Raw genomic sequence first — 25708 nt, forward strand, 5'->3', positions numbered from 1 at the left:
AGGCAAGCAATTCAACATAGGCCACATGGGTATCATTATGTAAAACCCTTCCACAATACTCATGTTGTGAAAGACTAACTATGTTTTGCTCCATCCTAACCTATCCCCCTTTATTGAATTTTCTCCCTTGACCCTGTCCCTTTTTGAAAGTGTTTGTTTTTAATTACCTCCTCCCCCTATCTGCCCTCCCTTCTATCATCCCCCCTTTTTATATCTCCTTCCTCCTTCTTTCCTGTGGGGTAAGATACCCAATTGAGTGTGTATGGTATTCCCTCCTCAGGTCAAATCCGATGAGAGTAAGATTCACTTATTCCCCATCACCTGCCCCCTCTTCCTTTCCAACGAACTGCTTTTTCTTGCCACTTTTATGTGAGATAATTTATCCCATTCTATCTCTCCTTTTCTCCTTCTCCCAATATATTCCTCTCTCATCCCTTAATTTGATTTTATTATTGTTTTTGGATATCATCCCTTCATATTCAACTCACCCTGTGTCCTTTGTGTATATGTGTGTGTGTGTGTGTGTGTGTGTGTGTGTGTGTATTCCCTTCAGCTACCCTAATACTGAGGTCTCATGAATTATACACATCATCTTTCCATGTAGGAATGTAAACAAAACAGTTAAACTTTAGTAAGTCCCTTATGATTTCTCTTTCTTGTTTACATTTTCATGCTTCTCTTGATTCTTGTGTTTGAAAGTCAAATTTTCTATTCCGCTCTGGTCTTTTCACTGAGAAAGCATGAAAGTCCTCTATTTTATTGAAAATCCATATTTTGCCTTAGAGCATGATACTCAGTTTTGCTGGGTAGGCGATTCTTGGTTTTAATCCTAGCTCCATTGACCTTTGGAATATCTAGATCTTGTGTTATCCTGATTGTGTTTCCACAATACTCAAATTGTTTCTTTCTGGCTGCTTGCAGTATTTCCTCTTTGATCTGGGAGCTCTGGAATTTGGTGACAATATTCCTAGGAGATTTCTTTTTGGGATCTATTTGAGGAGCTGATCAGTGGATTCTTTCAATTTCTATTTTACCCTCTGGTTCTAGAATATCAGGGCAGTTTTCCTTTATAATTTCTTGAAAGAAGATATCTAGGCTCTTTTTTTGATCATGACTTTCCAGTGGTCCAGTAATTTTTAAATTCTCTCTCCTGGATCTATTTTCTAGGTCAGTGGTTTTTCCAATGAGGTATTTGACATTGTCTTCCATTTTTTCATTTCTTTGGCTCTGTTTTATAATATCTTGATATCTCATAAAGTCACTAGCTTCCACTTGCTCCACTCTAATTTTTAAGGTAGTATTTTCCTCAGTGGTGTTTTGGACCTCCTTTTCCATTTGGCTAATTCTGCCTTTCAAGCCATTGTTCTCCTCATTGACTTTTTGGAGCTCTTTTGCCATTTGAATTAGTCTATTTTTTAAGGTGTTATTTTCTTCAGTATTTTTTTGGGTCTCCTTCAGCAATTCATTGACTTGTTTTGCATGATTTTCTTGCATCACTCTCATTTTTCTTCCCAATTTTTCCTCTACTTCTCTAACTTGCTTTTCCAAATCCTTTTTGAGCTCTTCCATGGCCTGAGACCAGTTCATGTTTTTCTTGGAGGCTTTTGATGTAGGCTCTTTGACTTTGTTGACTTCTTCTGGTCATACATTTTGGTTTTATTTGTTACCAAAGAAAGATTCCAAAGTCTGAGTCTGAATCTGGGTTCGTTTTCGCTGCCTGTTCATGTTCTCAGCCAACTACTTGACCCTTGAGTTTTTCGTAGGGGTATGACTGCTTGCAGAGTAGAGAGTACTTTGTTCCAAGCTTGAGGGGTGCGCTGTTGTTTTCAGAGCTATTTCTACACAGCAAGCTCTGCCACACCAGCGCTCCTCCTCCCCCAAGAATCACCAACCCAGACTGCAACTCAGATCTACACAGGCTCTGCACTCCTGCTCTGACCTGCCACTTAATTCCTCCCACCAGGTGGGCCTGGGGCTGGAAACAACTGCAGCTGTAGTTCTGTCCTCAGAGCTGTACTACCTCCACTGCCCCTGGGCCTGTGGCCAACCATGAACTCCTTTCACTCCATTCTAGCAGTTTTTCCCACTAACCTTCTCTGTTGTCTTTGGTGTTTGTGGGTTGAGAAGTCTGGTAACTGCCACAATCCACTGATTCAGGGTGCCATGGCCTATTCTGCCTGGCTCCCAGTCTGGTTGGTCCAGGCATGGCCCACGCTGGGCTCTGCTCTGCTCCACTCCCAGCACAGCGCGATAGACCTTACCCAGTGACCATCCAGGCTGTTCTGAAGTGGAGTCCTGCTTCCCTCTGCTATTTCATGGGTTCTGTAGTTCTAGAATTTGTTCAGAGCCATTTTTATAGGTGTTTGGAGTGTCCCCTGGGAGAGCTTTAGGCAAGTCTCTGCTCTCCAGCCACCATCTTGGCTCCCCACCCCCGCCAACTCCTGGCTTTTACGGCTTCATTCAATTCACATCCCATCTTCTTCAAGAAGACTTTCCCAATCCATTCCTCTCCCCCAGTACCTTTCCTCTGATATGACCTTCCCTTATATATCTTATATGCATGTAGTATATATCTTATACTGTATATATCTTATATGCATGTAGTCATTCGCATGTTGTTGCCCCCCATTGGATTGTGAGCTTCTTGAGGTCATGGACTGTTTTTTTTCCTTTCTTTGTATCCCCATTACTTGGCACAGGGCCTGGCACATAGAAGATACTTAATAAATGCTTGTTGTCCTGATTTGTTTTGAAGTAAGAGTTGCATTGAATGGCCTCTGAAGTACCTCCCAGCTCTGAGATTCTGAGTAAAGATTATCTCTTAGTAAAGCATATACTTTAAGAGTATCAACAATTAAATTAATGTTTCTAGGCTTGCTAAGAACTGTGTAATTCTTAGTAGTCTCCTCCCATTTTTCAACTAGTATCAATAAGGAATGAGGAGGGAATCGGAGGCCTGATGTCCTTTTTGTGATTTTGCCCATTTCATAAGTCAATGGGGACAAAGATTTCATTACCTCATGGCCAGCGTTTTCATGTTGAGCCTCTCATGACTTCATTAGGCTTGTCCTCAGATAGAAGATAGTGCACAGAATCACAGAATCCTAGAATTTGAGAGTTGAAAGGGATTATCAGTGGCCATCTACTTCAACATTACATTAAAGGAGTCCCTCCTATAACATAATCCAACAAATAGCTATCCAGTTCTGCTTGAAGACCTCTTGAGGCATCTAGGTAAGGAAGTGGTTAGTGTCCTGGACCTGGAGTCAGGAAGACCTGAGTTCAAATCTAGCCATAGACACTTTCCAGCTGTATGCCCTCAGGCAAGTCACTTAGCCTCTTTTGACCTCAGTTTTCTTGTCCATAAAATGGGATAATAATAGCACCTACCTCCTAAGGTTGTTGTGAGAATCAAATGAGATAATATTTCTAAAATGTTCTGCAAGTCTTAAAGCCATATATAAATGCTAGCTATTATTCTGTTATCTGTTTTGCTCTTGTTATTATGTTATTATTACCACTGGAGGCAACACATTCCATTTTTTGATAGCTCTAATTATTATATCCAGCCTCAATGGCATACTTGAAAGTTTTACATCTTGGCAGGCTTTATCTCAGAACTTGCTCTGTAAGTGCACAACTTTCAGCAACTCATGTTTCATCTCCATATCATCATGGGGCATTGGAAATGAACTTTTGTAGAGGAAGCTAAAAATATGAATTCATAGTACTTAATGGAGGCAAATCTTAAAAGGCTAAAAAAAATTGGTACAATGTAAGTCTTAGGTGGTTCACTATGCTCAGAACCATTACTAAAAGAAGTACAGGATGTAGGGAAAATGGCAATGCATGGGCCCTCCCTTCCCCAACCCAAATATTTTTATATTTATTAGGTTCAGCTAAAATAATAGCTGAAATTTAGATAACTCTATTACCTAAGCTTTCAGACTGTTTTCCATAGATTATCTCATTGGATGAACATCAAATAAAGTCTTGAAGTAGAAAAAGAGCTCTATTACAAATAGATAGAAAATGTATGTCTCAGGGGAAAGTGTTTTGATGTGTTTTGTTAAGCTTTTGTCTGGCACCACCATATTCCAGTGATTTGCCAAAGTGACTAACAGAAAAGAAGGGAGGGACGTTATGTGTGTTCTCTTGGTCCTTTTGCAAAAATGGTATTCCCTTTAGCTGTACATATACGTGAATCTCCAAGAAGGATGGTATTGTAGATATTGAGAGTATAGACACAGTTCAGTAGTGAATACCCCAGGTCTTCCTGGCTCCAAGACCAACTCTCCGTCCACTATATCAATCTACCTCTTAATTCCTTGTTTATATGCTGACATGATCCCCCAAATGCTAATGCCTTTCTTCCCAAACAAATGTAACTACTCTATGTATATTTACATTTATTCAATTTTATATTTGTGCCACATGTATTTTGTTGTTTTTTAAATAGTATTTTATTTTTCCCCAGTTACAAGTCAAGAAAATTTTTAGCATTCAGTTTTACAATATTTTGAGTTTCAAATTTTTCTCACTCACTCCCTCCCCTCTTTGATGTAGCTTAAATGTACTATCATGTAAAAATATTTCTATATTAGTCACAGTTGTGAAAGAAGAAACAGAGAAAAAAAACATGAGAAAGAATAATGTAAATGAAAAAATATATGTTCCTATCTGCATTCTGAGTCCTTCAGTTCTTTATCTGGATATGGATAGCCCATAGTCAGGACTATTCTGCTAAACCTGGAACATCAGGTCGACCTTGATCTAAAATACCCATTTATCAGCCTTGCCGAGAGGGAATGTGTATAATGAATAGAGCACTAGACTTGGAGTCAAAAAAACTTGGGTCAAACCTGTCTCTGACACTTTTACTAGCTGTGTGATACTGGATAAGTCACTTAATCTATCTGAACCTCAGTTGCCTCATCTGTAAAATGAGATTAAATGAGATCAAATATGAGATAAAATGAGATCAAATTCCTCTTCCAGCTCTAAACATATGAGCTTTATTGATTCTACAAGCAGTGAAACCCTACAAGGCAATCAATCAATCAATAAACATTTATTAAGCACCTACTATGTGTCAGCCATGGTGCTAAGCACTGGGGATACCAAAAGAGGAAGAAGACAGGCCCCGACCTCTAGGAGAATACATTCTAATAAGACTACTATCCCAGGGTCTTGTTTGGAATCTGTTGGGTTTAAACTACAATCAAAATCAGCATGCTATAATGGGAGGAAGCACTGGTCTTGGAATCAGAAAACCCAGGTTTGAATCCTGCTTCTGCCTCTTATTAGTTGTGTGACCTTGGGCAATTTACTTCAGCTGTTTCCTTATGATGGGAAAAATTATATTTTCACCACCTACTTCACAGAGTTTCTGTGAAGAAAATGCTTCTCTAAAGAAAAATGTAAGCTATTAAGGTGGGCAGCTAGGTGGCATAGTGTATAGGGCACAGGCCCTGGAGTCAGGAAGACCTGAGTTCAAATCCAGCCTTGGACACTTAGTAGCTGTGTGACCCTGGACAACTCACTTAACCCTGTTTGCCTCAGTTTCCTCATCTGTCAGATGAGCTGGAGAAGGAAATGGCAAATGACTCCAATATCTTTGCCAAGAAAACCCACAATGGGGTCACAGAGACAGACATGACTGAAAACAACTAGACAACAAACCTATTAATGTTACATCATTGGTAAATGCAAACCTAGGGGGTTGAGGAGAGAGAAGCAGAAGAGCATTATGGGAATGAGAGGTTGGTGTGCTGAATCATTTAAAATGTTCATTTTTAAAGGAGGATTGAAGGGAGGTGGGAAACAGTCACTGGTCTAGGTGGTTTTTTTTCCTAGAGCAGACTCTCCTTTAGTTTTGATTTGAAATAGATCATAATCTTTTATTCATTCTCTCCTCAAATCAATGAAAATCTAAAAAGGGTTACTTCTGGATTTTACACAGATATTCTTGAGTCTTTAAAAGGACTATATCTCTGTCACAAGCACCTGCCCTTGGTCACCATTTAACCCCATTTAGACCAGGAACACCCAGCCATGGAGACCTTGCCTTTGGTGAAGTCCATTTTTGCTATACTTTCTGTATGGCCCTGGCTCAGTATTTGGGGATTGGGGGAAAGGGTTAAGGAGGAATAGTTCTGTTATTTAAGTAAATTCTCATTTGATTTGAGTATTTTGTTATTTAAGACCATAATTTCTCCTGATAGCTTAATCTCTGTAGAGTAGTGAATAGTTCTTTAAACCAGATATGCACTTGAAATTTATTAAGGGAGTCACCTAAGTCATCTTTTAGCCAAGCAATGCTAATGTTCCTCATAATTCAGTCCCTTTGGTCCATTTGTTCAGCTTTGAGTTTCCCAGATCAGCATGCAAGGGTTAGGACATTCTCCAGGGATCAACTGAAGTTATTTTGACCACATTTGAAATTGCTTGAAATTCAGCGATGATCTTACATTCCAACCTGAAATCACATCTTTTATTTATTCATTCATTTTTGTTTTTGGCTTTTTAACCCTGGCCCAAACACCTCTCTTCACTTTTAAGACAAAGCCAAGAGACACCGAGTAGACTTCTTAAAGCTATATTAAGAAGATTCCATGTAGTTCTATAAAATTTCTTAAACTTCAAATAATTCCCCCAAATCAATATTTTGATGACTGAAGTGTAAATGAATCAGAAACATGAAATAAGTTTTCTCCTCAATTACACAGAGCTTTGAAAATGAATAGAATGACCATGGACTTTATTTTTAAAAAAAACATAGGAAGAGAGTAGCTGGAGGTATTGGATAATCCCCAAAGAGAGGGGATCACAACCCTCCCTTTTAATTACCAGGTATGACACCTTTCTATCTAGAGCCCTGAGTCATATTTTTTTGAGCATCTTCCTGGAGCATTAAAAGTAGTCATCTTTTTAACAAGTCTGTTAATGAACTGTTATTGCTTCTTTAAACAGTAGGAATCCCCTAAAAGATGTTAGCAAAAGTTTTCCTTCCAAGCTTTATATGAAAAATGTCATTATGCCTTAATTGGGAGATGGTTTGTGGTGCTATGAACTAAGGCCAATAGAATCAAGAATCCAAAAGGAGTAACTAGTATAAGTTCCCTCTTCCACCTCCCCTTTTTCCCTTAAAGTTGAAGAAGCTGATGCTCAGAAGGGGAAGTAAATTGGCCAGTGTCACACAAGTAGTGGGTGGTTATAATAAAGTCTCCAACTCTGAGCACTACAAATCTTCCATTATGCTTTGTTGCCACTCTAGTGAACAATGAAAATTCTGTACCTTGCTATTGATGGGAGTGGGAAGGATTGGGGTGGGGGGTTCCTGGCCCTGGAAGAAATAGTAGTGAGGCAAAGATATCATTTTTGATTTGGGGATGGATTGCTTGATGGAAAGGGCACTGACTCTTGAGTAAGAGGACCTGGGTCTGACCCAGGACCTTTAACACCTTATGTGACCAAAGCTAAGTCATTTCATCTCCAGGACTATGGCCTCCTCATCTGTAAAATGAGACATTTGGAGTAAATTGCTGCTGAAGTCCATTCCAGCTCTAGGACCTTGATTGTATGATCCTTGATTGAAGTATTGATCAATATAAACACTGCGCTTTGCTAGGACAAAAAGAACCTCTTGGGCCTTTATGATAAAGCAGTTTGATTGTCAAGACAATTGTGTGTATATATATATATATATATATATATATATACATATACATATATACATATACATACATATATACATATATGTATATATATATACTCAATTATTTTCTTAAATATTCCCCAATTACATTTAAAAATTTTTTAGCATTTACTTGGAAAATTTTTGTGATCTAAATTCTCTCCCTCCCTCCAGCCCCTCCCCTACCCCTTGAGAAGGCAAATAATATGATATCAATTATACATGTGAAGTCATGCAAAACATTTCCATATTAGCCAAGTTACAAAAGAAAACACCACCAAAAAACCCCACAACTAGAAAAATAAAGAAAGTGAAAAAGTATGCTTCACTCTGCACTCAGAGTTCAAGACAATCATTTTTTTAAAGGGTCACTTCATCTCTTCTGAACTCAGTTTTCTGGTTCTTAAGATGAGAGAAGTTGAACTAGAAAAATTCCTAAAGTCCTTTCTCTCTTTAATATTCCATTATTCTAACTTAGAGATGCAGAGAGTAGAAGTGTCTATTTGGAGAAGTCCAAAGTACTCAGGGTAGTTGTTAAAGAGGAAAAGGACATAAGAAATATCAGGACCTCCCCCACCTTTGAACATTTTATAACTGGGATTGTTAAGGAAAGAATCCTCAGAATGAAAATTTAATAAGGCTAATAGATTTATATATTGATGTTGTTATTGTCATTCAGTCATCTCTGACTCTTCCTGACCCCTTTTGGTGTTTTCTTGGCAAAAATACTGGAGCGATTTGCCATTTCCTTCTCCAGCTCATTTTAGCAATGAGGAAGTAATAAAGCAAACAGGGTTAAGTGACTTGCCCTAGGTCACAACTATCAAGTGTCTGAGGCCAAATTTGAATTCAGGAAGAGGAGTCTGCCTGACTCCAGGGCCGGTCCTCTACTTGCTGTGCCACCTACCTGCCCAGTGATTTATATCTTTGAAGCTGTCTAATCCAATCCCTATATTTTAAATGAGGAAACCAAGTTCCAGAGATGTTAAACAACTTGCTCAGAGGTTACACAGGTAATAAATAGTGGGAGAAAGTTTCAGACTCCATCCTTCTGATTTCAAACTGAGCAATCTTTATACTCTACCACAGTGCCTTTGGGTTTCTTTAAGATGGAACTCTAACAGGGCCTCTCTTTCACAGACCAGAAAAGTCAGTGTCTCTGTAGCATGACCTGGGAACCCTGGAAAACTCATCTACCAAAGAATGTCTCTTAACTGCTACATTGCTTGAAATTTCCTTAGGGTCCTTTGGATTAAGCTATTATGTCTCCAGAAAGATCCTGTTCTAATGTTACTATGTTGTAGAAATAATAGGATGGGTGTATTGGCTGTGCCAATCTGAAACTCATAGGGTTCTGTACCTTGATGAGGTCACCATGGTCCAGTGTCTTGGCTACAAATTTGTCAGTTTAGAAACTTAATTTTATAAATTCACTTAGGGGCATCAGGCTCTGGGGAATTGAGTTACACTTATCAAAATCACCAGACTTATAAACCAGAATACCAAAATATTAAATTATAATATAACATATACTTGGCCCAAGAACCAGGACTGGTCATCTCCACAGGGCAATCTTTTTCTGGTGAATAAATCCACTCAGGAAGCCATATTACAGACTAAGGAAGGAAATTGAATATTTTAAACACATTTCTATTAAATTAGGTTAGTCTGATGAATTTCCCTTTTCTGATCTAGAGATATTTCTGTCTAAAGAATCAGGATGGAAGGTTTATCTAGAACCAGAGCCCCTCTCCACTAGTGTTGTATTTCTGACAAATTCTAACTCCCTAGTTATCCTTTCCTATATTCCTTGCAAAACACCACCCTTATCTTTACAACATCACTCTCAATTTCCACAGGCTTTCATGTTAATGAGCTTTCAAATTGTCTTTCCTGGTTTCCCATTGCTTTATTTTGACCACTTCCTGATACCATAGAGAAAGGCGCCTCAGTCTCATTAGGACCTGTAAGTGTCCCTCAGGATTCTGTCCTGGTCCCTCTTCTCTTTTCCCCCTATACTACTTCACTTGGTGATCTCATCAGCTCCCATGGATTCAATTATCATCTCTAGGCTGATGATTTTCAGATTCACTTACCCAGCCCTAACCTCTTTGATGACCTCTGGTATCTCATTTCCAGCTGCTTTGCAGACATCTCAGACTGGATGTCTAGTAGACATCTTAAATTCAACATATCCAAAATAGAACTTCTCTTCCCCCCTCCACAATTCCCCCATCCCTATTTCTGTAGAGGGCAGTACCATCCTCCCAGTCCCTCAGGCTCACAACTTAGGAGTCATTATCTCTTACTCCTCATATCCAATCTGTTACCAAGGCCTTTTGATTTCACATTTGCAACATTTCTCGAACATACCACCTTCTCCCTTCTGACGCTGCCATCATTCTGGTGCGAACCCTCATCTCTTCATGCCTATATTATTGTAATAGCCTATTGGTGGATCTCCCTATCTCAACTCTTTACTCCAGTCCATCCTCTATTCCGTCACTAAAGTGACTTTCCTAAAGCATAGGTCTGACCATGTCAACCCCCTCCCCTTAAACTCCAATGGCTCTCTATTGCCTCCAGGATAAGATACAAAATGTTCTATTTGGCATTCAAAGACCTTTAAAGTCTAGCCCTATCCTACCTTTTCAGTCTTCTTATTCCTCACTCCCCACCACACACTCTTTGATCCATCGACACTGCCCTCCTGGTTGTTCCTCAAAAAAAACAAAAACAAAAACAAAAACAAAACCACTCCATCTCTCCTGTCCAGGCATTTTCTCTGACTGTCCCGCATGCCTGGAATGCTCTCCCTCCTCCCCCCTAACTACTTCCTTCCTTCCCTTCCTTTGAACTTTCCAACTAAAATCCCATCTTTCCTGAAAGCCCATACCCTCTTAATTATAGTGCCTCCCTTCTATTACTTATTATTTATCCTGTGTATAACTTGCTTTTTATGTATTTATCTGCATGTTGCCTCCTCCACTAGATTGTAAGCTTTTGGGGTGTCCCAGTGCATCCTGGGCCATCTCCAGTTCTCCTGGTTCATATCAGGCCACTGGACCCAGATGGCTCTGCAGGAGAAAGTGAGACTAGTGACCTTGCATAGCCCTCCCTCACTCACTCAAATCAAAGTCAACTGCAAGTCATGGCATCATTTCCCTGATGTCATGGTCCTTTTTGAGAAGAAAGGACAAACACAACCTTGAGGGTGTAGACTGTCTTTTGCCTCTTTGTATCCCCAACACTGAGCACAGTGCCTGATGCATAGTAGGCACCTAATAAATATTTATTGATTGATTATTTGATTTTTTCTCACAAATCTGTTCCTTTTAAATATATAATAAAATTATCACATAAATTATTTTTTCCTTTTTCCCCTCCCCCTGCCCTAGAGATGGCTATGATTAGATACAAATACATACATATATGTGTATATATATGTATGTATGCATAGATAGATAGATAGATAGATAGATAGATAGATAGATCTGGTAAAATCATTCTATACATACATATTTATCAGTTCTTTCTTTGGATACCGATAGCGTCTTCCTTCTTTGTAGTTCATTTGGACTGGTTGATTCTTACATCTTATAGTCTCTCTCCCCAACATACTTTGTGATCCAATGACAGTGGCTTCTATGCTGTTTCTCAAATAAGACACTCCATTTCCTGATTGGGCATTTTTCCTGGCTGTCCTCCATGCCTGGAATGCTCTCCCTCTTCATCTCTTGTCTCCTGTGTTGCCTTGCCTCTATTCAAGTCCCAGCTGAAATCCTACCTTCTAGAGGAAGCCTTTTTCAACCCCCTTTAAGGTTAGTGTCTTCCCTCTGCTGAATGTTTTCTGATTTATCCTGTATATTGCTTGTTTGTACATACTTATTTGCATATTGTTTCCCTCATTAGACTGTGAGCTCCTTGAGAGCAGGGATTATCTTTTACCTTCCTTTATATCCCCAGCACTCAGTACAGTCCTGGCATATAGTTGTTGTTCAGTTGTTTCAATCCTGTCCAACCCTATTTTGAGGTTTTCTTGGCAAGGATACTGAAATGGTTTGCCATTTCCTTCTCCAACCCATTTTTACAGATAAAGAAACTGAGGCAAACAGGTTTAAATATACGTATAGTAGGTACTAAATAAATATTTATTGACTGACTTGACTTAGGGCCCATGATCCTCTGTCTACTTTCTGATATTATCACCCATAATCACAAATTACTTTTTTCAATAAACCACTTGTGACCTAGCACAGAGTCCAGTGGGACTTGGGATTGGTAAGTTTTGGTGGGATACCACAAGGGGAGATCCAGGAAAGCTATGGAACAGCATGAAGAACCTGGCAATCTAGTGTTGGGAAAGACAGTACTGAAGGGGGAGAAGAGGGAAAAGGTTGGGGAAAGGGCATTAAAAGGGGAAATGGCTACCAGAGACCAGCCTCATATCTCAGGGGCTTTAAATGTCTGTTTGTTTGCTCTCAGTTTTTAGGCGTTATCTTCTCCGAAAAAGCAACACAGGATCCCAAATCCTCCATGGCTATGCAGAAGGTAGAGAACCCACAAGCACTTGCGTTGCTGTGACTAGAAACCCTAATGGAAGCTGGTGAGTCTTAGTTCTTGAGTGTGACAGTACCTAAGCATGGCCACCTCTCATCCAATCAACAGTGAACAGGGGTATTGATTCTTGAATCAATGTGGATAGTTTTTTTCAGTTGTGTCCAACTCTCTGTGACCCTATTTAGGGTTTTCTTGGCAGAGATACTGGAGTGGTTTCTCATTTCTTTCTCCAGCTCACTTTACAGATCAGGAAGCTGAGGCAAACAGGTTAAGTGAATTGCCCAGGGTCACACAGCCAATAAGTACCTAAGGCCAAATTTGAACTTAGGAAAATAAGTCTTCCGCACCCCAGGTCTGGTACTCTTATCTGCTGTGCCACCTAGTTGCCCAATATATTACTCATAACATTCTAAAATTATTTACTACTTAAGATGCCTTTAAGGAATTTTAGCATGAACTTCTTGGATCACTTTCAAGAAGCCCCAAGGGATTCTCAAACTACTAAATTGGAACACCTGCTCTAGATGAATCTAACTCCATCAATCATTATCTCAGTAATTTAACCAATTTTCAATTAGTGTTTATTGAGCACCTACTAGACTAGAGGATTTCTGAGGTCACTTCTGCCTCTAAATCTACAGTCCTGTGATCTACTTTTAGATGGAATGATGACTTCATCCTAAGGTTACCATTTTTTCCTCTTTGAATAATCAGTTCTTTGTGGGTCAAAGTCATCTATAAGAAAATAAGTTGGGCTCTCAGGTTTTTTTGAATAGAAAAATATGTAAAAATTGTTGTGAAAGCCCAGATGTATTTTGTGCAGCTGAGAAAGGTGTGTAGACATCAGTGGATCCATAATCTCATTGATTTGGATACTCTCTCCATGGCTGTAGATCATGCACTGTCTTCAACTCCTGTGTTGTTAGGATTGTCTTTTTTGCTCCCTATTAAGCATCTATATTTACCCACCCAATGTGCTATAAGGTGTGTCTGACCTTTTAAAAATATTTTGTTGATATCAGTGCAGTACTCAGTCCATCCATCTGTTATCCTCCTATTTTACTATGTGATTGGCCTGCTTCTTTTAATTTTCATACACATACGCCATTTTTCATCTTCAACTCACTTACACTCCTTAAGCCTCACTGTGCTTCTTGCCATTGCCCTTCCAGTCTTCTGCAGTTTTTATTTTTCTGCTATCATGGTGTTTCATGATTTATAACCATAATGCATTACCAGAATATTGCTGCTTAAAATATGAGCTTTGCATCAGGGAACAGCTTGGAATCATTGAAAATGCTAGGTAGTTTCCAGAAAATGCAATCCAGCCTGATCTTTTTCACTCTGGTCCCAATACATTGACCATTTGTAGAAAATGTCCAAGACCAACTCAGTGGACATCCATCTAACTGTACCTCACAATCTGGGCTATATACATTCTTTCTTTTTCAGGTTTTTTCTCTTTTTTTCCTCATTATTTTATTCTGAGCTTAAATATAAGATGAGCACTTCCATTAAATGCAGTAGACTAGAAAGGGTTGTACATGAAACTGAGAACCTCTGTGATATATAACTTGTCTTTCTAAGTATGTAAGAAACAATGTATTACTTTCAAAACTATCTTGCTTGTCTGTGATTCCTTTTGGCCATCCTATGTTCTCTTCTGTACATTTCAAAAACCTGTTTCAATGACTCTCTTTTCTTCTTTTCTTCCTCTCTCTCTCTCTCTGTCTCTCTCTCTACCCCCCTCTCTGTCTCACACACACATACATACACACACACAGACACAGGCTTTTGTCATGAGGTAAGTAGTATGCTTCATTACCTGTGCTTTGAAATCATGACTGGTTCATTGCATTGATGATATCTCTTAAGTTTTTCACTGTTGTTTATCTTTTGTTGTTGTTGTTTAGTCATTTCAATCATGTCTGACTCTCTGTGACCCCTTTTGGGGTTTTCTTGGCAAAGATACTGGAGAGGTTTGCCATTTCCTTCTCCAAATCATTTTTACAGATGAGGAAACTGAGGCAAATAAGGTTGAGTAATTTGCCCAGGGTTACATAGCTGAGGCTAGGTTTGAATCCAGGTGTTTCCGACTCTAGGCCCTGTACTCTATCTATTACACCACCACACTTAATAGATATCTGTTGATTGAATAATTAAAATCATTTGATGTGGTAGAACAAAACACAACCATAAAGATTATCCTCCAGCAATATCTCTCTCATTAGAAAAGCTTCTACAAGATTCCTTGGTGGGTGCCACCACTGAAGTAACGCTGTTTAACCATACTATGAGAATCTACATCAAATAAGGCATAAAACAACCAATCCATAAATCAAGCAACATTTATTAAACACACCTCCTATGGGTCAGACGTTGTGCTAGGTGCCGAGAATGCGAATTCAATCAATCTCTATTTACAAGGAACTTATATTCTAATGGGGGAGAAAATAAGGACATGTATGTAAATACACGTGGGTGTCTATATATGTTCCTGTCTCCTCCATTAGCACATAAGCTCTCTATGAGTGGGAATTGTATGTATATAATGTGTGTATGTGTACGTAAATATATATATATATGCATAACAAATAATATACAATGAAGGATCTTAAACTCTATCTCTCACTTGTCTGTGAAAATATATTCTATTATAGAAAATAGTCTCAAAGTTTACCTGTTTTCTTCTGCTTTCATCCAAGAATACATGGACCATCCTCATAAATATTTATAGAGAGGAGCAACTAGGTGGCATAGTGGATAGAGCACCAGCCCTGGAGTCAGGAGGACCTAAGTTCAAATCCAGCCTCAGACACTTGATATTTACTAGCTGTGCGACCCTAGGCAAGTCACTTAACCCCAATTTCCTCACAAATATGTATATATGCATATATGTGTGTGTGTGTGTGTGTGTGGCTTAAGGTCAACGCACACACATATATGGAGAGAGAGAAATTCCCATTGTTTGGAATCTTCTCTTTTTCAAGATATCTTGAAAAAATCTATCTCTAAGTGACTTTAAAGTTATGTTGTATTCCTCTGCTTTTTCTGAGGCAATTTATTCAGTGCCATTCTAACTTCCTCCAGTAGCCCACTGGATACTGTTGTAACAGAATCCAAATGTAGTTTCACTCTTGTTAATGGTGAGGATAGCTTTCCATAGAAATAGTTGCCTATCTATTACATGTATCTCATGTATATTTGTGGTCCTTCTAGTTTCATCTATGAACGTTCTTGGGAAGACCAGGATCAGTTAGGTACCATACCGAGCCTTTTACAGGTTCATATTTCTTTCCACTGCTTTTTCAATTTTTCTGAGTTAATATTGCTCTTACTCCTTAGTAGTTACTCTATGTGTGTTTTTTAAAATGAGCTTATAATCTAAACTGTGTTGCCCCTGGCTACCATGTCTGTCTGCTTGGCAGGGGGTTGGAATGGCAAATAACTGGTATCAGTTCTGTCTCATGTATCTCATGATCCATGAGAGATTAAAACACATTTAGCAGTACCAGGAAGAAAAGAAATAGAACATTTAAAAAAAACTTCTGGAAAAATATGGACAATCCTTGACAGATAGAAGATGGCAGATTTCAAATGCAGGTCCAGGAATAGCTTAGAATCAGAGTTGATATCACAAGCCTGAGAGGAGAGTCATTAAGCAGATATAACTTCCTAGTGCCAAAACTAGCTGGTCCAGGGAAGCAGATGAGGGATATGGCCATAACATCAACACAGTTTTAACCAGAAGCCAGAGGAGTGAACAGTGGGACTCATGTAGGAAGGACTAATGGTGTATCAAAAAAGGGAATGTGTCACAGGACATAAATTTTGTTTAGTCTAATGTGGTTTTGGTAAAAAATGATGTGTTACATTTTAGACTATGGTTGTTTTTTTTTAATAAGACCTATAATTTAATCAGTGTAGGCAACATGACTAATATGGAAATATGTTTTACATGATTACATATGTATAACCTGTATCAAATTGCTGAATGTCTCAGGGGAGAGGGAGGGGAGGAAGGGAGAGAATTTGAAACTCAATTTTTTTAAATGAATGTTAAAAATTGTTTTTACATGTAATTGGGAAAAAATGAAATATTATTCAAAAAAAATTCATCAACGTAGGGAGTTCCTTGTAAGGAAACACCTTCAATCAATGCAGATTGACACCTGTTCTGTAGCTTGTAGTCTTGGAGAGTTGTTTGAGCACTGAGAAATTAAATTAAGTGACTGGCTTAAGGTCACACAGCCAGCATGGATCAGAGGCAGGTCCTCCAGATTCCAAGACCAGCACTTAACCATACTGCCTCCTAACTTGGGGTATGTATTATACTATAAATTTAAGTGATAGGAAAATGTGGGCACGATCCTTTAACAGACTGATTCTACTTGGAATTCGCCTTCACTTCTGAAGCTGTCCAAATAATACACGTCCCTTAGACCAGGGTAATAAAAAGACATAGCAGACATAGTGAGGATCAATATGCTGAATAGGCGAGATCAGTTGATTTTAATTTAGAGGGAGCACACTTTTCAATTAGTTCAGTTAATAGGGCATTAGCTTAGAGAAACAATTTGATGTACTCAAATACCCTTAACCCCAAGGTGCTACCATATTCTGAAAGAATATTGATATAGTTGGGGTTAGAGACCAAGGCTGTCTAGACCAGCTTATGAGAACTCAGCTCAGAATTACTCAGAGAAAATAAATTATTTCACTGACCTCTGTAAATGGGACTCTTTTAAGAGCTGTTTTACTATTAGTTTGTCATTTATGTACTCTGAGAGAGGGATTTCTATTTAAGTTACTGACATGTTAAATTTGTTTTATCATTGCTTCTACACAAAAGATTTTGAATTGAATGGTAGGCATTCATTGTCCTGAGTGGTGTTATCTTTGAATCTTTATACATTCCTAAGCTTGCCAGGCCCACTCAGTCATCCCTGACACCTAGCTGGCAATGGCTCACAGATGGTGACAGCAGAAGCAGAGGGCTGAGGGAAGAGTCCTAGGTGGACTCATTAAAATCTAGCTAAGATTGTACCTCAAGCTTCAAGTAGAATAAATAAGAGACAGCAAGGATGTCATAGACCATTTAGCATTTTAAAACCTGACCTGTCACTTATGATGAAGGTCTTTAAACCTGAGCTAAAATGGCTGAACTGCTCCAAATTCTAACTTCTGATATAATCTCCATCACATACTATTCAGTGTCCAGCACCACGTTACCCTGCACTGTTGTAAAGTTTGATTCCACTCCTTTCCTTCCTTCCACAGACACATTACAGCATCTCAAACTCAAAATGTCCAAAAGGAACCCATCTTTTCAAAAAGTCTTCCCTTCTTCCTAATTTTCCTAATTCTGTGCAGGCCACCCCATTCTTCTGCTCACTCAGGTTCACAATACAGGAATTATCCTTTACTCTTCATTCTCACATATCCAGCAGAGGCGGCTAGGTAGCACAGTGGATGGAGCCTTGGACCTGGAGTCAGGAAGACCTGAGTTCAAATCCAGCCTTGGATACTTACTAGCTGTCTGACCCTGGGCAAGTCACTTAACCTCTATATATCAATTTCCCCATCTATAAAATAGAGATGATAATAAGACCTACCCCCTAGGGTAGTTGTGAAGAACAATGAGATATTTGCGAAAAGTACTTAGCACAGTGATTGACACATAGTGGTTCCTAATAAAGTACTTGTTTCCTTCCTTCCTCACCATATCCAATCAGTTGTGAAATCTGGTCATTTCTACTTCTACTGCATTTCTTTTCTCTGGTGTATTTTCTCTACTCATTCTACAACTAACCTGGTACAGGACTGCTCTCTTCCATAGACATTTCAGATGCTTCCACTTGGTAGGTGTCGTTGAGTCGTTTTTTCAATCCTGTTTGACTCTTCATGACCCCATTTAGCATTTTCTTGACAAAGATACTGGAGTGGTTTGCCATTTCCTTTTCCAGCTCATTTTACAGGTGAGGAAACTGAGGCAAACAGTGTTAAGTGACTTGCCCAGGGTTGCAAAGCTAGTGAGTGTCTGAGGCCAGATTTGAATTCTGGAAGATGAGTCTTCCTGATTCCAGGCCCAGAGCTCTATCCACTATGATGCCACCTAACTGTCTAGTTGTTAGTGCCCCTCTCTAAATTATTTTACATTTATTTTATATATCAGATATCTCATATCTCTTTTATCTAGGTAGATGTTATATCCACCTAGAAGAATGTAAGTTCCTTGAGAACAATGACGTTTTCATTTTTGACTAGAGCTCTCTAGGGTTCAGTACCATCCTTGTAATTGCTGTGGTTGTTTGTTCTTTGTTTTTGAAGAGGACCAATGGCATCATGGGGTGATGTCTTGACTTGTGAGTGAATTGGATTTAAGTGAACCAGAGTTGCTCAAAATCATCAGCTTCACTCTCTCTTTCAGAGTCACTGGGTCCAGTGGCAGAACAAAAGTGAAAAGGGCCATTGATGGCCCTGGGATGTGCATGTAGCTCTCTAGATCAAAGTGTCCCCTTCCCCCACAATCATTACTCCCTATGTGTCATCTCCTCCCATTGATAGTAAACTCCATGAGGGCAGAGATTGTCTTTTGCCTTTCATGGCACCTCTAATACTTAGCACATTTTTGGTGCGAGGAGAAACTTGAAAATGCTTGTTGACTGACTGGCCTAGTACATAACAGATGCTTAATAAATGCATTTTGAATTGAAATGAAGTTGCTAGAGGGAGTTGCTGTATCTCCAGTTGTATGTGCTTAGGATACAAACATAAAGGCAAAGACAGTCCCTCCCCTCGAGATGCTTCTATTCTTTTTTTTTGAAAATTTATTTATTTATTTAATATTTTTAGTTTTCAACATTAATTTTCACAAGAATTTGAATTACAAATTTTCTCCCCATTTCTACCCCCCCCACTCCAAGACAGCATATATTCTGATTGCCTGGTTCCCCAGTCAGCCCTCCCTTTTGTCATCCCACTCCCCCATCCACTTTTCCCTTACTTTCTTGTAGGGCAAGATAGATTTCTATGCCCCATTGCCTGTACAGCTTATTTCTTAGTTGCATGCAAAAACTTTTTTTTGAACATCATCTTTTAAAACTCTGAGTTCCAAATTCTCTCCCCTTTTCCCTCCCCACCCACCCTCCCTAAGAAGGCAAGCAATACAACATAGACCACATGCGTATCATTATGCAAAACCCTTCCACAATACTCATGTTGTGAAAGACTAACTATATTTTGCTCCTTCCTATCCTATACCCCTTTATCCAATTTTCTCCCTTGACCCTGTTCCTTTTCAAAAGTGTTTGCTTTTGATTATCTCCTCCCCCTATCTGCCCTCCCTTCTATCATCCCCCCCTTTTTTATCTCCCTCCTTCTTTCCTGTGGGGTAAGATAGCCAATTGAGTGTGTATGTTATTCTCTCCTCAGGTCAACTCCAATGAGAGCAAGATTCACTCATTCCCCTTTACCTGCCCCCTCTTCCCTCCCAATAGAACTGCTATTTCTTGCCACTTTTATGTGAGATAATTTACCCCATTCTATCTCTCCCTTTCTCCCTCTCTCACTATATTCCTCTCTCATCCCTTAATTTGATTATTTTTTTAGATATCATCCCTTCATATACAACTCACCCTGTGCCCTCTGTCTATATATATCTATATATGTGTATGTATATGTATATTCCCCTCAGCTACCCTAATACTGAATACTGAGGTCTCATGAATTATACACATTATCTTTCCATGTAGGAATGTAAACAAAACAGTTCAATTTTAGTAAGTCCCTTATGATTTCTCTTTCTTGTTTACCTTTTCATGCTTCTCTTGATTCTTGTGTTTGAAAGTCAAATTTTCTATTCAGTTCTGGTCTTTTCACTGAGAAAGCTTGAAAGTCTTCTATCTTATTGAAAATCCATATTTTGCCTTGGAGCATGATACTCAGTTTTGCTGGGTAGGTGATTCTTGGTTTTAATCCTAGCTCCATTGACCTCTGGAATACCATATTCCAAGCCCTTTGATCCCTTAATGTAGAGGCTGCTAGATCTTGTGTTATCCTGATTGTGTTTCCACAATACTCAAATTGTTTCTTTCTGGCTGCTTGTGGTATTTCCTCTTTGATCTGGGAGCTCTGGAATTTGGTGACAATATTCCTAGGAGTTTTCTTTTTGGGATCTTTTTCAGGAGGCAATCGGTGGATTCTTTCAATTTCTATTTTACCCTCCAGCTCTAGAATATCAGGGCAGTTCTCCTGGATAATTTCTTGAAAGATGATATCTAGGCTCTTTTTTGATCATGGCTTTCAGGTAGTCCAATAATTTTAAAATTATCTCTCCTAGATCTATTTTCCAGGTCAGTGGTTTTTCCAATGAGGTATTTGACATTGTCTTCCATTTTTTCATTCCTTTGGTACTATTTTATAATATCTTGATTTCTCATAAAGTCATTAGCTTCCACTTGCTCCAATCTAATTTTTAAGGTAGTATTTTCCTCAGTGGTCTTTTGGACCTCCTTTTCCATTTGGCTAATTCTGCCTTTCAAGCCATTGTTCTCCTCATTGACTTTTTGGAGCTCTTTTGCCATTTGAGTTAGTCTATTTTTTAAGGTGTTATTTTCTTCAGTATTTTTTTGGGTCTCCTTTAGCAAGTCATTGACATGTTTTTCATGGTTTTCTTGCATCACTCTCATTTCTCTTCCCAATTTTTCCTCTACTTCTCTAACTTGCTTTTCCAAATCCTTTTGAGCTCTTCCATAGCTTGAGACCAGTTCATGTTTTTCTTGGAGGCTTTTGATGTAGGCTCTTTGACTTTGTTGACTTCTTCTGACTATATGTTTTGGTCTTCTTTGTCACCAAAGAAAGATTCCAAAGTCTGAATCTGAATCTGAGTCTGTTTTCACTGCCTGTTCATGTTCCCAGCCAACTACTTCACCCTTGAGCTTTTCATGGGGATATGACTGCTTGTAGAGTAGAGAGTACTTTGTTCCAAGCTTGAGGGGATATGCTGTTGTTTTCAGAGCTATTTCCACACAGCAAGCTTTGCCACACCAGCACTCCTCCTCCCCCAAGAACCACCAACTGGGGCCTGACGCAAATCTTAAGCAGGCTCTGCACTTCTGCTCTCATCTTCCACTTAATTACCCCCACCAGGTGGGCCTGGGGCTGGAAGCAACTGCAGCTGTAGTTCTGTAGCTGCACCACCTCTGCTGCCCTGGGGTGGTGGCTGAACTGCAAACTCCTTTCACTCTGTCCCTGCAGCTTTTTCCACTAACCTTCTCTGTTTTCTTTGGTGTTTGTGGGTTGAGAAGTCTGGTAACTGCCACAGCTCACTGATTCAGGGTGCTAGGGCCTGTTCCACCCGGCTCCCAGTTTGGTTGGTCTGGGCACAGCCCACGCTGGGCTTTGCTCCACTCCCAGCTCTGAGCACAATAACCCAGCAACCATCCAGGCTGTCCTGGGCTGGATCCCTGCTTCCCTCTGCTATTCCATGGGTTCTGCATTTCTAGAATTTGTTCAGAGTCTTTTTTATCAGTGTTTGGAGGGTCCTGGGGGAGAGCCCTTGGCAAGCCCCTGCTTTCCAGCCTCCATCTTGGCTCCGCCCCCAAGATGCTAATAGAAGGAGACTACTCCCATAAGGGAGTGGGGAGGAGGACACTTTAGGATAAATTAAAGTTATGGTGAGGGCTGGACATAAAAGATAGGTGGATACAGATAGGTGGACACATCCCGTCCAGGGACAAAGGTAGGTTTGGCCATGGTTGGTGGTTCCACAACTAAAAGAGGGAAGGAAGGCGAGAGTATGCTTTAGACTGCAACTTTGAGGGACCTGTGGAAGATGTGAAGCATGGTGGGTGTTCTACTGAAATTATGTCACTAATCAGGAGAGGGGATCCCCAGGGCTGAGATGAGTCAAGGACAAGTTCATGGTGCTAGGTGGTTGTTGAGGACGTTGAGGAATTGAAGGCTGGAGAGGGAGTACACTATATAAAAAATGATGTAAGGAAAGAAATGATTCTTTCTTCCATGATGCTTTATTCATCTGTTGGGAGTCTCCCTTATCTTAATCCTGATAAACACAATAATAAATAACTATGTCCTTAATTCAATTGGTCTTCCATATGGCAAACCTCATGGGTGGCATTTATCTGAGGTTTCTTAGCATAACTAGGACAGCTAGTTGGCACAGTGGATAGAGTACCAGGCCTGGAAACAGGAAGACCTGAGTTCAAATCCAGCTGTGTGATCCTGGGCAAGTCACTTAACCTTTAATCAATTAAGTCAATTACTTTAATCTACTAGAGAAGGAAATGGCAAACCATTATAGTATCTCTGCCAAGAAATTCCCCAAACAGGGTCATGGAGAGTTGGAAACAACTGAAAAAAGTAAACAACAACAACAAAATCTATATTACTTCAAAGGTCCCATTCTACGAAGAATAGACAAGTAAAGAAAATAACCAAGGTAGAAGAAAAAGGGTTAGAAGGTAAAATTTGGTTGATTCATTAAAGATATTGGTTTCTTATTCTCTGTGAGTGCTGCCACGTGTATTTAAAATGTGCCATTCATACAAATGTTTGCAGAGATATGTGGCAATCTGTATTCTCTAGCCCACAAGAGAACCTGGCCCACATGCTGCCCTGCTGCCTGGGAGGCAGTTTGACTGCCTCATCACTTCTGAGATCAGTCCAATTGGCTCCCGGCCGCCAGAGCTGTGAGGATGACACAGAAGAGAATCATGTTTCCACCTCAAAAATTGCCAGCTTTTTTTTAAGTGACTGAGTCACGTATATTCCCATCTCTGGGAATTTGAGTTCAAATAGAAGCAACCAACAATAAAGCTGCCCTCTCTTAGAATGTATTCTGAGCTACTGGGTAAAAACATCTATACCACTGTTATCAATCTCCTCCTTTTAAAGCACTTTTCTCCATGACAGTAAGAGCTAGCTATGCTTTGTTGTTCAGTCATGTCTGACTCTTTGTGACCCCATTTGGGATTTTCTTGGCAAAGATACTGGAGTAGTTTGCCATTTCCTTTTCCAGCTCATTTTACAGATGAGAAAACTGAGGCAAATGGGGTTAAATGACTTGCTTGGGGGGGCGTCACACAGCTAGTAAGTATCTGAGGCCAGATTTGAACCTATGAAGATGTCTTCCTGATTCTAAGCCCAGTGATCCATCCACTGCACCACCTGGCTGCACCTAGGAAAGTTTGAGAGAGCATTGACATAGATGCTGAAATCCTCTATTATAAGGGCAAAAGCTGGGGAAAAGAGGAGGAAGGTGAGGTCCATTCCAACTCCAAGTCTATATGATTCTATTAAATGCCTACCATGTGGGATACACCATGTTAGATATCGGTTCTACCAAGATGAAATATGGCATAATACCAAGAACTTTAACATTAAAAATATTTTTAAATGAAAAAAATGTCAATAGAGCAAATTAGAGAGGAAGCATATGTAAAATTACCTTAAGGGTATTTGATAAATTTCCATTTAGCTTGAACTTCCCCTTCTCTAGGCTTTTGCTAGAGCATTTTCTCTCCCTGATATGCCCTTCTCCTTTCACTCTATGCTTCAGTACCAGACCAAATTCTCCATTAAACCTTCCTTGGTAATCCCTCCCTCCCTTGGTCTCCCATAGCACTTTGTTCATACCACTGTTCTTGGAATATTTACCACATACTGCCTTCTTTTGGGAGGCTGCATGCTATAATGGAAAGAATGGTGGGTTTGGAGTTCAGACATGGGTTCACATCACCTCTCTTCCATCTGTTATGTATACAACCATGGACAATACCCTTAACCTTTCTTGTCCACAGTTTCCTCAGTTGCAAAATGAGAGAATTAGCTTATATTACCTCTACTGTCCTTTTTAGCTGTCTTTGATCCAGTCTTAGTCTTTTGCTAGACTAAGTTTGATGAGAGCAGGGAATTTATTTTTTTGTATCTCTTCAATGCTTAGCATAGAGCTGTGCATATAGTAGATATTCAATACATATCTGCTGAATAAAAGAATTCATTTATATAAAAAGATGAATTTTTATTTGTGTTGGGTCCAGGGGCAAATCTGATTCTCTTGAAACATTTATTTTTACTCTTCTACCATGCTTCCAACCGGTCTTTATATTGGCTTGAGCCTCCTGATTTCTTCTGCAAAAGTATAATATTGGCTTTTGCTTAAGAAGCCAGAGACATTAGCTAAATAAAGGAACAGAGTTTCTATTTGCACTGAGTGCTGAATTTCTGGAACAAATCTATCTTTATAATGTGACAATGAGCACCAAGTGTGGGACGATGCTTAAATGTGCATTTTCTTTAGGAAGCTGTTATTCCAGTGTACAGATGTTAACTATTACTAATCCATTAGCAGACCACTTGCTATTGCTAGCACACTTTTTAAAGGGTAGCTTGTTAGATTTAGTTCACAGATTAAGAGACAGAAGTGACTTTTGGGGTTCTCTAGTACAGTGCCTCCATTTTACAAAAAGAGTAAAAGGAAGTCCAGAATGGATAAAGGACTTGCCCAAAGCAACACAAACATTAAGTGGCAGAGTCATGAACTGCTCCAGATCTGTTGTACCCTTTTGACTATAATGATGTGGCAATCATAAGTGGAAATAGTAGGTGACTATTTCTCTCACATTACAGGATTTGGGTTCTTTGTCTTCTATTTCAGTTCAGTAAACATTTATTAAGCACCTACTATGTGCCAGGTATCTACTATGTGCTAAGCACTGGGGATACAATAAGAGGCAAAAGATAGTCATGCCCGCAAGGAACTTACAGTCTAATGAGAGAGGCACTATGCAAATAAATATGTACAAAGCAAGCTATATACAGGATAAATAGGAAACACAATAGAAGGAAGGCACTGGAATTAAGAGGAGTTCGGAAAGGCTTCCTGGAGGAGGTGAAGAACTGGGATATATCAGAAAGCTCCATTGGCTTAGGTGTGGTTGGAGGTGGGTGGGATGATCAGACCTATGCTTTGGAAAAATCACTTTGCCAGCTATGCTTTGTGGTAGATGAACTAGAAAGGGGAGAGACTTGAAGGAGGGAGACCATGGGAAAGCTACTGCAATAATCCGAGCTATAGTGATGAAAGCCTAAACAAAGATGGTGATAAGGGAATGATGGTGATCAGAGGGTGATCAGAGATAAGGGAATATATTCAGGAGATATAATGAAAAGATTGCAATATTTGGCAACTGAATGGATATGTGTGGCAATTAAGAAATAGGAGTCAAGGGTGATATCAAGGTTGCGAACCCGAATAACTGGAAGGATGGTAATAGCTTCAACAATAATAGGGAAGTTTGGAATTGGCATGGGTTGGAGGGGAAAGATGAATTCTTTTTTGGTAATGTTGAACTTCAAATGCCTACAGGACATCTAGTTCAAAATATCTGATGGACAGTCAGTGATGCCAGACTTAAACTCAGGAGAGAG

The 25708-nt window shown here is 39.5% G+C and overlaps 1 protein-coding gene across 1 annotated transcript in view; it reads left to right on the plus strand.

Moving 5' to 3' along the window:
* The window catches only part of MYO3B (myosin IIIB), a 636303-nt gene that overhangs the window by 417650 nt on the left and 192945 nt on the right, over nucleotides 1-25708 (plus strand). Inside the window, exon 29 of the mRNA XM_036744020.1 lies at nucleotides 12182-12302. Coding sequence (XP_036599915.1) covers nucleotides 12182-12302 — 121 coding nt within the window. The remainder of the gene's footprint in view (nucleotides 1-12181; nucleotides 12303-25708) is intronic.

Source organism: Trichosurus vulpecula, chromosome 2, assembly GCF_011100635.1.
Source record: "Trichosurus vulpecula isolate mTriVul1 chromosome 2, mTriVul1.pri, whole genome shotgun sequence".
Taxonomy (NCBI): domain Eukaryota; kingdom Metazoa; phylum Chordata; class Mammalia; order Diprotodontia; family Phalangeridae; genus Trichosurus; species Trichosurus vulpecula.